This window comes from Pteropus medius, unplaced genomic scaffold (genome assembly GCF_902729225.1).
Source record: "Pteropus medius unplaced genomic scaffold, Ma_sr-lr_union100, whole genome shotgun sequence".
Taxonomy (NCBI): Eukaryota; Metazoa; Chordata; class Mammalia; order Chiroptera; family Pteropodidae; genus Pteropus; species Pteropus medius.
Window position 1 is genome coordinate 3,711,486 of NW_024344241.1, and position 15,246 is coordinate 3,726,731.

The 15,246-nt window shown below is 40.0% G+C and overlaps 1 protein-coding gene across 1 annotated transcript in view; it reads left to right on the forward strand.

Annotated features, from left to right (window-relative positions):
* The first annotated feature begins 3,879 nt into the window (after positions 1-3,879).
* The window catches only part of F13A1 (coagulation factor XIII A chain), a 169,130-nt gene continuing 157,763 nt past the window's right edge, over positions 3,880-15,246 (forward strand). The window contains exons 1-2 of the mRNA XM_039869403.1: positions 3,880-4,120; positions 5,982-6,129. Of these exons, the coding sequence (XP_039725337.1) occupies positions 6,000-6,129 (130 nt within the window). The 5' untranslated portion in view covers positions 3,880-4,120; positions 5,982-5,999. The remainder of the gene's footprint in view (positions 4,121-5,981; positions 6,130-15,246) is intronic.

The window sequence follows — 15,246 nt, forward strand, 5'->3', positions numbered from 1 at the left end:
TAATACCAGAGAAAGGGCGGCGGGGGTGGGGGGCAGGGGGCGCAGAACTGCATTAACCAAATGTCCTTCCCACTGAAATGCCCTCTTGCTCCAGGCCATTGTTGTGACACAATAGCAACATCTGGAAGGGAGAGTGAGGAACTGGTCAGACTGTGATGAATCGTCCACTGTTTGATGTGCCAGTCCTGGAACTGCTTGCCCTGAGATCCATCTCTCATCTTTTCTCTGCTCTACTTTGTACTGAGTTGGGGTGGAAAGGGTGTGTAGAAAGGAATCAACACAGCAGACCTGAAACTGCTCTCCTTAGAGAGGCCTCCTTGTAAGACTGGCCCTCGGCTGGCATCTAGGAACTTGGATTTTAGGAGATGTCTCACCATTGCCTAACTGATAAGCATGGCTCACTGCACCTATATGGTTTGCACAGATAATGTGGTTTATGCCGAGCACCTGTTTTCTTTGGGGAGCGTAGACTTCCATACATGCTAGACAGAGGGTATCTATGCGACCAGCTTCCAGTAAAAACCCTGAGCACTAGGTCTCTAAGAGATTCCCTGATAGACCACACATCACACCTGTTTTCACACCTCTTTGCTGGGAGAGTTAAGCATGTCCTGTGTGATTTCACTGGGAGGGGACTCTTGGAAACTTATACCTGGCTTCTTTCAGCTTTTGTCTCATGTATCTTTTCCCTTTGCTAATTTTACTTTGTATCTTTTCGCTGTAATATATCATAGCTTCGAGGATTACAGTCTGTTGAGTCCACCTTGTGAATCATTGAACATGGGAATGATCCTTGGACACCCCCTCCAAAACAGGCGTGGTGGTGCCAACTGTGCAGGCTGTGTTTTCCCAGCTCCTTTGTCAGCTGATTTTAGCTAAGTGCAGCAAATGCGAGACAACGGAGGGAGAGTGAAAGACAAGCTAGGATAGGGTTTCCCTCCCTTTTGACTTCAGACAGTGTTTCTGGTAATGACTGAATCTCAGGCAGTTTCAGTCCCTGGTACATAAGTCCAGCTCTTGTGCTGTGATGATACCAAATCCTCCCAGCTGTTGCTAATTGCTGAGATGACTCACCTTCCCTTGCTTGGCTTCCTGTTTCTTCTATCACCTGTGAAACCAGTCCATTGTGTTAAATCCCTTCTTTCAAAAAGACCTAAGTTGTTTTTATTTTTCTGGCTGGATCCCGCCTGCTACATTTCTTAAATACCTGCACCGTGCCACCTCAACGCCAGGGAAGGGACATTCAGAGATCAACGACATTGTAGATCTCAAAGTCTGTGCACCTTGCTGCTTCTACAGAAGTCACATTTTCTGGCACAGCTCGAGGTTGACTGCATGGCCAGGAAACTTTATTCTGATTTCTCAGTCACAGGACTGTGAGGAAAGACTCTGTAACATGGATGGTCTTCGATCACGTGTTACGGCTTAGGGCACCCAGACACTCTCTTATTGACACTATTTATTAGGCACGAGGAAAGCCACTGCGCTTTTAATGCTCCTGGGTTGGTAATTTGGAAGAGTTAGAACATTAACCAGCATGTGTGCATGTTCACACAATAATCAGTGAGTCTCAGGCCAAAAGTGACCCCATAGTGGTGAATGTGAGGGTTACAAACCTATCCCAAAATGCATAACACAGCCAGGAGTCCTAGGGGGACCTGGCAGTTGTGGAACCTAATTTGGAGGGTGCAAAGCTGACCACTCTTGCCTCATATAGCAAGGGTATCTAGAAATCCAGTACACTCAGACTTAATGTTTGCCAAGAGAACTACCAAATTTCTCTAATATCTTTCCCTAGCACTCAGCAAAGAATATAGAAAGTATGGGCTTTGGGTAATTGAATGGTAGCAGGCTTTCCTTGAAGAGCTCTGGTTGGATTCTCCACTCATTTGTAGTCTAATGATGTAGTCTAAGGAAACAAAAAATGGTCATACAGTTTGAGGAGCACCATCACAAGGCAAGCTCCTTGCAGTGTATCTGAGTAATTTAGGTTGAGATCTGGAGGGTAAATAAGAAATAGTCTTACAGCAAGAGGAGGAGAGAGAAGAGAGCACATGCTAAGAAATTCACTGTGGCTGCAGCATAGAATGGAGTGAGTAGGCTACAGGTTGAGATGGGGGAGTGAGACAGTATGACAGAGAGCATGAAAGAGGTGGTGCTGGAGAGCATAGCAGGGCCTAGACTGAATGGGACATTGTCAGCTGATGCTTTGAATTTATAGTAAGAGCAAAGAAGAGTAGCAATAAAAAGGCTTTGGACAAAATATTTTGTTTCAGATTTAAGTTCCACAAAGCTCATTCTGATTGTACTGTAGAGAATGGATTGGAAGGGAGTAAATGGGTGTATATTCAAGAGATATTTAAAAAGCAGAGTAGAAAATATTTGTTAAAAGATTGGATTTGAAGGTTGGTTTGGGAGAAGGAAGTGTCAAAAACGATGCTATGTGTGAGGTAACTATATGCAAGGTGATGGCATTCATTGAGATAAGGAATTCCTGAGATGAATCAGTTTTTCAGGAAAAATTATACATCTCATTTTAGACATGATGAATGTATAAATTATCACTGGAACATGCCAAGTGAAGATGGCTGGTGGGCAGAGGAGAGTCTGGCATTCTGGAAAGAACTATGGCTGAAGACCTAGACTTAGGAGGTATCAGGATATGGATGGAAATTGAAAACATGGAAGTCGCTGAGATTATCAAGGAGCTTCACGGCACTAAGGATACTCCAGAGAGGCCCGGAGAAAAGACCTTCGAGGCAAGAGTGAGAAACAGAGTTTAATACTTCCAAAGGTTAAGTAAATGAAAACTGAATCGTCCTTTGGATTTAGTACAGGCCATTGGTGACCCTGAACTACAGCTTCAGTAGAATAATAGGGGCAGAAACCAGGTGGCAGAAGCTTGAAATGAAGAGGAGAGGAGAAAGAAGCAATAGCTAGGGGGATGTGGGCTGAAGAAAGGACTCAGAAATATTGAAGAGATTTGACTTGAAGTGCGCTCTTGATAATCGAAAGCAGCTGCTAGAGAGCAGAAGCTAAGATACAAGAGAGAGAATGGATGAATAGTGCAGCAAATACCTGGAGGAGAAGGGGCCATGGAGCATAGGCAAAGAGGAAAAGGTGCACTTGGCCATGGATAAGAGTGAGTAGGAATTCTTCCCACTTTAGTAACAGGAAGAAAGAGGGGAAAGATGTGTAAGGTTGCAGGTAAATTCATAGATTTGGTAGCAGGAAATTGAGAGAATTCCCAACCAATGGAGTCTTTTTTTTTTTGTGAAATTAGATTAAGTGGTAGGGTCAGAAATTTAGAAACAGAATGAAGTTAGAAATAGCCATGACTAAAAATAGGAGTTTTTAGAGATACCAAGATTCAGAAAAAAAATATGGAAAATTTTAGAAAGAAAAATTTCTTTCCTTTTTTCCAATTGTTTGAAGATAAACCAAAATGGTTTACCAAAAAAAAGTGCAATTTTCTAATTTTTGTGGCACTCTTTAAAGCATTTACTCATTTTCCCTTCAGCTGGGCATCCCCTCTGGCAGGAAGTCTGCGGTTAGGTAGTGGCTGTGACACCCGCGGATGGTTCAAGAATACAGACCATGTCCTTCAGCTTTACTTTATACACGGTCACAGCTGTCTGTGACCAGTCTGCAGGAGTGCAGACCTCCCTTCAGGCCCCACCAACTTGCATGGCAAAATCTAGACCCTTCTAGCTCTCCCTACTAAGGGAAGCGGGGCAGGTCTGCCTGGCAATTAGCTGATCCTCTCAGGCATCAGCTGAGGAGTGGGAGGCACAACTGGAGGTGGGGATGGTGGGGAGAAACCGGGCTGGGAAATTGGGAGTAAGGGGGTCGTAGATAAGAGGAAGAGCAGCATGCCAGAATAACAGAGCAGGATGGGAGAAGTAAATAGAAAGAAATAGAAAGTCCTGAAACTGCTCACTTTCTCCAACTGTCAAAAAGGGGGAGGAGAAAACCCTGTCTGATGGGGGAGAAGGGAGGGAGCTGTTAGGAAGTTATTTAAGAGCCAACTTTCTGGTCGTTTTTTCTGTGTCTTTTTGAGGAAGTATCCGGAGACACACACAGACAGCCTGCCCTAGGGCACCGCAGGAGGGGACCACAGGTAAGAAGTCATCCCTACTGCCAGGATAGATACAGCCCTGCACCCAGGGGCTGCCTAGTGTCTGCTGTGTCCTACCTGCTGAAACTAGGTCCCTCGGGCTGCAGCTTGGGGCACCTGAGGATGAAGTTCAGAGGCAGCCCCACTCGTCCGATTCTGTTCCTGCCCCCTAACTTCTCATTTACCCAGCCCCTGTTTTGAGCAAGACTTTTTGTCAGGCACCCTACAAAGCTTTCCTGAAGGTTCTGCTGGCTAAGAAGGCCAACAAGTGGGAATGGGGGAGTTGGGGTGCTCATCAGGGGAGCAGACTATGGAGAAGGGACATAAAAGGTTGGGGAGCAGGAAGTAGGAGCAGGTGAGAACACCTGCTTGACTGCATCCCAGTGAGGAAGCTGAACTAGAGCACCTTCTCTTCCCTGAGACCTGGGGAAAGGGGTGTCTCTGTCCACCTTCACTAACCCAGCCAGACTTGCATGGGCTTCCCAGTTCTCTGCTTAATGGGTTCTCTCTCCTAACAGGCTACTGAACTGTTCTGTGCTGTTCTTCCCTAAGTCTTAACCTCTCCTGGTCATCCTACAGTCCACTCTTGCTATTTCCCACTGAGGACTGCATTTACCTGCCTTCTCCCCATCATTAACTCTTTTCTCTTTCCTCCCTTCTTACCCCCTTCAGTTCACTAGAAACTGTCTGTAAATATATCTGTGGGATATTTATGAATACCTGTTCAGACCTTATGCTTCCAAACACTGCTGTCTCCTTCTAAGACCAAATACCTTAGAAAGTGATTCTCTTGTCTCCAGCTGTGTTGCCTTTGCTCAACATGTTTCTGGAACAGTCTTCTCTAGTTGCCTCTATAATGACCACTCTTCATCTTTTGAGGGTGTGCCTGGTTTTTGAAAATAGCAAAATCGCCAAGAGGCATGATTGGGTAATCCAGGTGATCAAGGGGACACTTCTTTGGGGTCAGAAACAAGGTCTCCCTTCATTTGGTCAGTTAGTTATTGGGCACTGACAGGAATGTGTGTGGCATTTACACTGGCTTTTTGCCTGCACAGACTCCAAAGGAAGGGGAAGCAGGCTTGGAACAAGGGCGGTGTCAGCACCACTGATCAAGTAAGTTTAGAAGATGGGCTACTTATATCCTTATTTAATATTGAGCATGCCTCCTTCTCACCTACCCAAACTCTCCAACTCCCTTATCCTTTTCCTTGTGGTCCTGGCTCCACAGTAGTTACCAATTTCTCACCTCCTACTGTTCACTTCTGAATTTTGTTGGGCTGGACCCTAACCCGCACTAGACCAAAGGTTCTATTGGGCAAGAAGACTTTTGTTCTGCTGTATCTCAAGTGCCCAGACCACAGTGTGGCACACAGTGGACCCTCAATAAAATAAGGGTTGAATTAAATTGCAAACATGAATGCTTGGGAGGACGTCTCTGATCTGGACATGGTTGTATGAGTTTATTCTTCAAAGGGCCTTAAGTCTTGTATGTCTATATGAAATAGGCATATATACATGCATATGACAGTAAATGGGTTTTTTTTACAAAAATATTGCCTTTAGGGGTAATGAGAACAAAAAAACCTTGCTCCCAAAAATCTTTTACAATTTTCATTTCTATAAATTTCATTTCTTCAATTACATATGTTTCAACAAATCTTTCTGAGATCCTTGGGGAACTCTACTCCATCATTAGACTAATTCTCACTACCACTTCTCAGATTTTATTTATGTGAAACTCAAAATGTGCTGCTCCAGTGCTATCACACACAGTTATGTCTGTTTCTCTATTTTCGAAACTTTGTGTCAAATGTAACTTGCTTCACATTCCTTTTTTGTGTCTCGATTTTCCTCTCCCCTCAAGGAACTTCAGAAGCTGAGAATGTCAGGGACCCCTGGAACCACCTTTGGAGGCAGGAGAGCTGTCCCCCCCAACAACTCCAATGCAGCAGAGAATGAACTCTCTACTGTGGAGCTGCAGAGCCTGGTGCCCCGGGGCTTCAACCCGCAAGGTACAGACACCTCTGGCCCAGTCACAACCAGCCTGGCCGCTCTTTCCCCTAGGTACTTGGTCAGCACCCTCTGTCTCTGCTGAGCTCCCACAAAAGGGGGCCCCCTGCCAGTCTGAGGTTTCAAAGAAAAGCCTCCAAAACTCTCTTTTGAGTGGTAAAAGACCACGATTCTTGTCCTAGTTCTGCCACTTAATAGCTTTGTAATCTCAGGAAAGTCACCTCTGCAAAACAAGGGCATGGGCTTAGCCAAGGTCTCTTCCAGCTCTACTCTTCTGTTTTTAAGAATGTTTTCTAGCTGGAAGTTTCCACTTCCCAAATATTGTGGTTGTTTTGATTGTCTGGCTTGCTCCACCTTCCTTCTCCCTCCTCCTTCCTCCCATCCATTGCTGTGAATTTCAGAGACGGGGAGAGATGCCAGATGCTGACAGTAATGGAGATGGAAGCCCTCTATTTCTCTCCAGAGCAACCTGGTGAGCAGCCGATGCAAGCTGCTTTCTCTGCTCTTGCCTCTGTTGATCTCAAGGGACCTGCTCTGGGAGAAACAGCCAGCAGCTGACCTCTCCTCAGCCCTGTCAGCTGTGACAGGGCCCAGGTGCCAGTGGTGGCTTGGAGACAGACACCATTCCCCTGGGCCAGGCAGGGACATTCAGACTCATGACCCTGAATGGCATCTACCATGGAGTACTTTTTGTCAGTAGCACACATGCACCAACACCCACTTTTGCTCCTGAGGGTGGTCTGTGCTAGGTTTCATCGGGGGCTAAATACCCACTAGCTGGTATAGGTGCCCATGATCAGTCTATGATTGTGTGGTTAATTCACCTCATCAGAAAGAGACCATCAGTGGAAAGCAAAGGACAGTGCTGATTCCCACAGTCCAGCAGGTCAGAGCATCGCCTGGATATTGTGGACAGGTCTGACTGTTTTACTCTCATGTCTAGATGATTCGATATCCAATTGTGAAAACAGGGAGATATTCAGTATCATCTACGAGATATTATCCAAGTTTGGAGGAAGGGGCTCGCAGGACAGAGAGCATCTTCAGCTGAGTAGAGGAACCAAAACAAACTCGTAAATTTGTAGTTCTGAGCTCTCTCTCTCTCAGCTAGGTACTGCACTCCTGAAAACGCTATCATTAAAGCACAAAACTGAGTTTAAGAGGACTTGCTAATCAACTCATCTAAATCCTCATGTGTTATAGGTTAGGAAACTGAGGCCAAAGTAAGCAATTATGTTCAACTCCTTCACTGCCCAGTCTAGGAGTCTTTTTATTTTTCTTTTAAGAATGCAAATAAATTGAGAAATGTGCAGATGTCAAATTTTAAGCAGATCACTAGCAAAATTCCTTCTGGCAGAGAAGACTCTGAGCCCCAGGGAAGGGTGCTGCAGAAAGTAGGCAGGAAGAACAGAAAGAGAAGGAGGAATAGGATAAGTGAGGAGAAATGTGAACCTGCACAGAGGCAGTGAGATGTGGCAAAGAGCCCTCCAGTCCAGGACTCAGAAGACCCAGGTTTCTATCCCACATCTGCCACTTGCACACCCTGGGACTCAAGGGAATTCATGTAAGTGCCCCCAGGCCTCAGTTTTTCCATCAGCAAATGGAAGCATTACCTGTTTAACCGTTGTCATGCAGATCAAATGACGAGTGCCTGTGAGAGTCCCTGACCCACAGTACATGACCAATAAAGGCTCTTTGATTCAGAATGTGCAAATTATCATATCCCTACACAGTCAGGAACCCACTCCAGTCAACACTTATTATAAAGGGAAAATGTACAGCCTTAAGCCCCTGTATATCTGAAATCTGAATAAAATGTTACTAATAAGAAATCAAACAGCCAGAGAACTTGAGCAGGGAGGTCAGCTAAGAAAGAATTCTGGGATTACTGTTTTTTTGTTTACTTTAGAGGCAGGTGTGAGAATTCTTTAGAACCGAATTATTTGGAAAAATCAGTCATTATTTGCCTGGCAGTCATATGTCCACAACTCAAGTGACATTCTGGGATATTTATTGCAGGTGGTGGCATAGAAGTGAGTGCCCAAAGACTGTAGAATGAATGAACAAGCAATCACTTGAGAACTGAATGACTCATTAGCCCTAGTCATTATAATCTTATTATTCATAACAACTTCCAGATTTCATAAACATGCATCCATTTAATATTTCTCACATAGATGAGCTAAGTGCTACATGCTGTGAGGACAGGATCTCTGAACCCAGGAAGCATAGCAGTGAGTCCCAGCTAAGGAGGACAGAAAAAACCAAAAAACATGTAAAGCATCTGATCAAGGAGGTCCATCTCCTATTTATCCTTTGATTTTAAAATTTGTTTAATTGTGTTTAAAAGTGGGTTTTCTGGTACTCCATATATCAATTTCTCCCCAAATCATCCCTGCTAAGGCATAGTCGTGTGTGTTTAAATACCGTCTTCTTAAAGTTTATGCAGCGGCCACTAGTGGCCTCCAAAGGAACTTGTACCTCCTCTATCCCCTGTCTGATATGACTTTGGCTCCGGAACACAAAGCCCTAAATCAAACTCTTTCTCCTCATTTGTTTCAATAGAAGCTTTTTTCAAAAGCGTTTCTTTAGCAAGCTGCTCTTAGAAAATTGACTGAGAAAGGCAAAGAAGTAAGAGGAGAAGAAGGGGGAAAATGCCAGACTTTTCATTTTGAATAGTACTATGGCAGTCAATGTACATAATATATATTGAGTGGATGTAATACTCTTAATTCACAGCTTTTGTAAATATTTGGCTAAGAATTATTTTAGCCTATAATTTCAAAATGTATAAACTTAAGTAAGGTTCCTCCCATACAGCAGCACAAAATCTAAGAATGTATAAGAAATATTTGAAGTGACAAAGGAAACCTGGAAATAGGACCAGCCAGCTAGAGGTAGTGTTTGATGTCCTGGTATGTTTTTAAGAATTCTTAATGCCCCTCTTTGAACTCAATTATAGTCGAGAAAAGTAAGTGAAAATCTCAGATTGTTTAGATTTGCATCTATAGCTAATAGACTGCTCTGCATGCATGATTGGTATTTCTAAAAATCTCTCTACAGTGTTCTTGTCTCAGAGTTTCTTTTAGCAAGAGATGCAATGTTCCAGAACATACCTTAAATTCTTGAGCATTATTAACAGTAGGTGATCATTTGCATCAGTAACTATAATATTTATTTGACAGGTCTCATGCAGTGAATTCAAACTGGAAAGCAAGTCTGGATCTATAAAATAAAACCAGATACAGATAGGATCTAGTATTTTTTCAACATTTCCTTCCTCCCACTACTTCATGTCAGAACTAAAGCAACTGGTTAATTATCAATCTGCCCTTTGTGCAGAACAAACCTCTCTGGATTCAAGGTTATCAAAAGAATAAGACAGCCATTCAATGTATGGTAAGAAATAATGTTGCAATGAACCAGTCCATCCTTTCATTTGGTTTGTGGAAAAACACTTAATGATTGCCACCTATGTGTCAGGAACTATGCCAAGCTCTGGGGACACCAAGATGAGTAAGTCAATCCCTGGCCTCGAGCAACTCTCCATCTAGTAAATGAAACAAATGAAAGGAATAACTAGTAATGTCAGTGGAGTGGAAAAGAGGATGAGGAAGGCTTTGTGAAGAAAGGACATTTGGGTTAAGTCTTAGAAGATGAATAGGAATGTTCCAGGCAGACAAGTGCATAGAAGGGTATTTCTTGCAGAGAGAACAGTATATAGTAAGTTGAAAGGAAAAAAGAGGGGAGATGAGCCTGAGACAATTGATCAGGGATCATACCATAACACGCCTTAAAAACCTTACCCTTCCTCCTGAAGATATTTAGGGGGCTTACAAAAAATTCTAAATAGCAGAATGACATAATCAGAATTATGTTTTATAAAAGTAATTTTAAGAATGAGGAGAAAATGGAGAGAAGATGATACATTTGAAGGCTTTGAGATACTTTGGGATAGAAGGGAAATTGATCAGAGAAATTTTAGTACCTGGAGAAGATGGTAGTCTCATTTCTCTTATTTTAGCTTCCTCTATGCAGATGAGCATTTCTTATACATTCTAAGTACCAGACATTTTTAATAGCAACAGTTAAAAACAATAAGCTGTTTAAGAAAATGTTTTTTACCATTCTAGTTAATCATATTTTAAAATTCTGGTATCTAAAAGAAATATGAGAAAAGAAACTTTACCCTGTTGTTTTCATGATAAACAGACCAACTTCCTCATGAACAGTATAAATGTCTATAGTTTAAAATAATATTACCAAAGATTGCAAGGAGAATTCAGTTCACTAGGGAATTCCTAGGATATGACCATAAACATTTAACTTATTTGAAGATTCCATCTGTGACAGGTATAATCATTCTCTGAAGAATGTTTATACAACCAAAAAAGAATATAATCGACTTTTTTTTTCATATTAGTGACAGAGTAAGAGTATAGGGAGGCAGCTGGTTTGTGAGGAGAGATTTTTTTAAACAGTCCATTTTCTGATGGGTTTAGAATTAAGCTAAATTGTGTTATGTAGACTTTTTTAAAGCTGTCACTTTGAAAGAGCAAGTCTCCAAGTTTCCAGCTACAATATCTCCTTAAAAGACACACACACACACATACACATGCACAAAAATAACTTAGCAATGAGTGCTTTATTTTTCTAGGAACCACATTTGAACAGGCGGAAGCAAATTTTTTTCCTGTTTGTGTCAAATGGAGCCTGTGTAATGAGTAGGCTCTTTCAATCTCAACTATGCTTTTGTGGCAATAAACAAAACAAAAATCAATATGCCAGATTAATAGATGTTTCTTGAATGCCTACTATGTGGGAAAGGGCAATACTAAATAAAATAAATAATAGAAAGAACTATGATATTTGTATATCTATACTTGACTTAATCTGTGGGTGATTCTCCATGAGCAATAAAAGAAATCTTGTTTAATCAGTGGTATTGGAGACTTCACCCCATTCCCCAATACTTGGGGCAAATTATAATAACTTTATAAACCTATTGGGAGATAACATTGAACAGAGGGCAACATGGCTGCCATTTTCTTATCCTTCTAAAGAGTAAACCATTTGCCTATGAACTTTCTGTCTGTCATAAATTTGACTATAGTCTAGAACAGGAGTTCCCAACCCTTGGGCCACAGACCAGTATCAGTCCGTGGTCTGTTAGGAACCAGGCCAAACAGCAGGAGGTGAGCAGTGGTCCAGTGAACAAAGCTTCATCTGTATTTGCAGCCGCTCTCCAGCACTAGTATCACCACCTCAGCTCCACTTCAGATCATCATCAGGCATTAGATTCTCATAGAAGCACTGGTCCCTGATGCCAAAAATGTTGGGCAGCGCTAGTCTAGAATATTATTTCTTTAAGCTCTTGACTTCTCAGTGTAGCTTGTAATCTTCCATATTTTAGTCATTTTATTTTTTAAATAAAATGTTTTCCTTAGCTTAAATTATTTTAATATGGACTTTTAAGAGATTATATAGAGAAATTATATTTATCGTTATCTTAGTTTTTCCCCACTTAGGGTATCACTGTGATTTCTTATGATTTTTCTTTTCTTCCTGAAGGCATTGAGTTAGAGTGAGTGATATTTCAATAGAAAATAAAAAGATCACAGAAAAAATAACATTTTAAAAACTACATTCTTTGAATTAAATGCTGTCAAATACATAACAATATAGACTACATTATTTTAAAACAAACTCTTCATATATATTAATATATATTTATATGTATGTTTGTTTTCATTATGAAGAAAACTATAAAACCATGAGGATATTGGGGTTGAGGCTTACATTTTTTTATACTCAAAAGAATTCATTAACCCTTTTTTGCTTACTCTTTGTTATAAAGCAGTGTAAGTGGGCTGTGAAGACATGGAATTTTTATTCAAATTTTTAGCAGAACTGCTAGTCTGAAAATATACCTCATGTTATAAAACCCACATTACCATCTTCAACAATATATATATACACAGTCCTGAAACAGGCATATTTTGAGAATGAAATTGTCTGATAAATGACATTGAAAAAACTCTTATGGTTAATACTATGGTAAATGGAATAATCTATTTTAAAATGAATAACCAACTCCAGACTCAATTTTTCAGGTATAAAATTTGTTAAAGTGAAAAGTGGCATATTTGCTAAGGAAGATCTACACAATGTCCCCGGGCACAGTAACAAGATGATTAAAACATGATCTGGTCCTCGAAGGGCTTACACTTGCATAGATAAAATCACCAAGTTCTGATAATATCAAGTGGTTAATGATAATAAACTTTTTATAAAAAAAAGAAAAACATATTCTAGGAATCGAAAAGAGAAAATGATGCCATCCACCAACAGAAATTCAGGGAAAGAAAAGCAAGGCTGCCTGCTCAGAAAACAGGGTATGTAGTGTTTTCTCATATAATCCCCACACTGCCCCCATTTTTCAGTTGAGAAAACTGAGGGCAGGAAGTTTATATAACTTGTCCAAAGTCACAAAGATAGTAAGTGTCAGAATTGAGATTTGAATTCAGACATTCTGGCTCCAGAATCCACAGTCATCCACTATGCTATTCTATCTCTCCTAATACTAAAAATAATTATATAATAATAAAAAATATTGAGAATTTACTAGTTGCCAGACACTATACTAAAGCACTTCATATACATTTTTACATGTGCATACACTACTTCTGTAAGATATTTTGTTGCCTTTTTTAAAATAAGAAAACTACGCTAAGAGAGATTAAATAACTTCTTTGAGGCCACACAATTAGTAAGCAGTGAAACATCTCTCAAAACATTTTCTGCAAAATACTCCAGAAAAAAATAGTTTCTATGATCATTTAAATTTGGAAAATATTGTACTTGTAGGAGATTTGCAATGCACAACAGCATATTAAAGTCTCCCATAAATCCTGCAAGAATCCTGATTAACCTTGGTTAAACCAGCATTTTCCAAACTGGGTTAACCATGGTAATATTCTAATACCTATTAATATCCTACAGAACTAGGATTGCACTGCACTACCTCAAGAATGGACAGACTCACTAGACGTTAACCAGGTTCTCTAGTAGAACTGGAAAGCCAGGGGTTTTGTTTGCAGTGAGAACTAGAACCAATGAGAACTAGATACCAAAAATATACTTGTATTTCTCTCTCCAGTTTTATTTTCTCCTGTAGACAGAGTTGCTTGAAGAGCCAAGGCATAAAGCTGACTTACTCATTCTCAAGGACATATTATATGAGGGTGGGGGTAGAAAGAGGTGAAGCAAATCCTGTGAGTACTGTAGGATCAGTGCATTCATTCCCTATAGGCAGACTAGACCTACCCCATCCCTTATCTGAAATGCTCCAACAGCCTCCTAGCTGACCTTCCTGCCTCCAGTGCTATCATCATCTCATCCATTCTACTCTGTTACCAGAAGCAGTTTATATATATTTATATATATATAGCAGTTTATATATATATATAGAAGCAGTTTATATATATATATAGAAGCAGTTTATATATATTAATATATATATAGCAGTTTATATATATATATATAGAAGCAGTTTATATATATATTTATATATATATATAAACTGCTTCTGGTAACAGAGTAGACATATATATATATGTTTATTTATATATATGTATACACACAGATACATGTAATCATGTCAGTTTGCTATTTCAGATTCTTCACTGGATCCTCACTGCAATTAAAGTCCAAAATGCTTACGGTCTAAAATGCTTGCATGAGCAGCTCCTACCTACTCTTCTGTTGGGGTCCCACCACTATGTAGACTCGGCAACCAATCCTCTTTCAATTTTTTTATGTAAACCATGCACTCTCTTGCTTCAGTCTTCACTCATTCTCCTCTGTCCCTAAAATATTTTTGCCCACTCCTCTCTTCTGTCCCTAAAATATTTTTGCCCACTCCTATCTGTATGACTTGCTCATCTTTCTGACCACTGCTTATATCTCACTTCTTCCAGATAGCTTCCTATATCCCCCCTAATCTGGGTTAGGGGCTCTCCTATACATCCTTTATCAGAATATTTGTGACACTATATCATAACTACCTGTTCACTTTTTAGTGTCTACCACTGTGCATTTACCCAGCTTGTATTAATAAGACAGTGACTTAATCAGCATTTATATTTATGTCTTTAAAATCAAGTTAAAATATCACTCATAAAATTCCTGGAGGACAGAAAGTTGGGGGGATATTAAATACATTAAACTTATGGTCTCAAATTATCTTAAGAAATTGGAACAACTAACCAAATTCAATAAGATGAAATTTAATATGAACACATATAAGGCCTTAAAATTGAGCTGAAAAGAAGAAATCAATTGCATAAATATATTTGACAAAATAGCAACATGACTAAGTGGCTTGTAAGGGTCTGGACTGAACTTTAACCCACTCCTAGTAGAAATGACATCAGAATGTGTTTTTAAGGCTTTTGATTTATCAGATGTTTAATGTAAATAAATAATTAAGTAAAAGTATTCAAAACACTAATGATATCTTGGACTGAAATAATAAAAATATACTATTTATTTCAAAATATGTACTTGTCTCACTGTTTTTCACTGGCAAAACCAGAACCAGTAATGTATTTAATTCTAGGGGAAATATAAGAGATGAATTTTACAAAATGGAATATGTATTCCAAAACAGAGTAATGGGTAAAAGGTATGGAAAAGCTGAAGATATGAAGAATGTTTTACTTAGAGGAACCCTAACAGTAGTCTTCATAAATCTAAAGAGTGGCAGATGAAATGAATAAAACTTATTCTATATTTATCCAGAAGTCAGAACCAGGATGCGTGGTTAGAAAAATTACAGGGAAGCAGATGTCAGTTCATCGTAAAAGAATTTTTCAAATAATTAAAGTTGTTTTAAAATGAACTGTTTGCTTTGTGAAATAGTGGGTTCCCTGTTTAGATAGAGGCAAGAAGCTTAAATTGAGGCTTTCACAGAAATATTTCATGCAGTGTATAACAGGTCTACCAGATGGTCTAGAAAGTACCTTTACCCTCTGAGATTCTGTGAGGCTAAAATATCAGTCTATTCTTTCCATTGGTGAATGGAAAGAATGGAGAGCTGATTAAACTTGTTTCTGAGA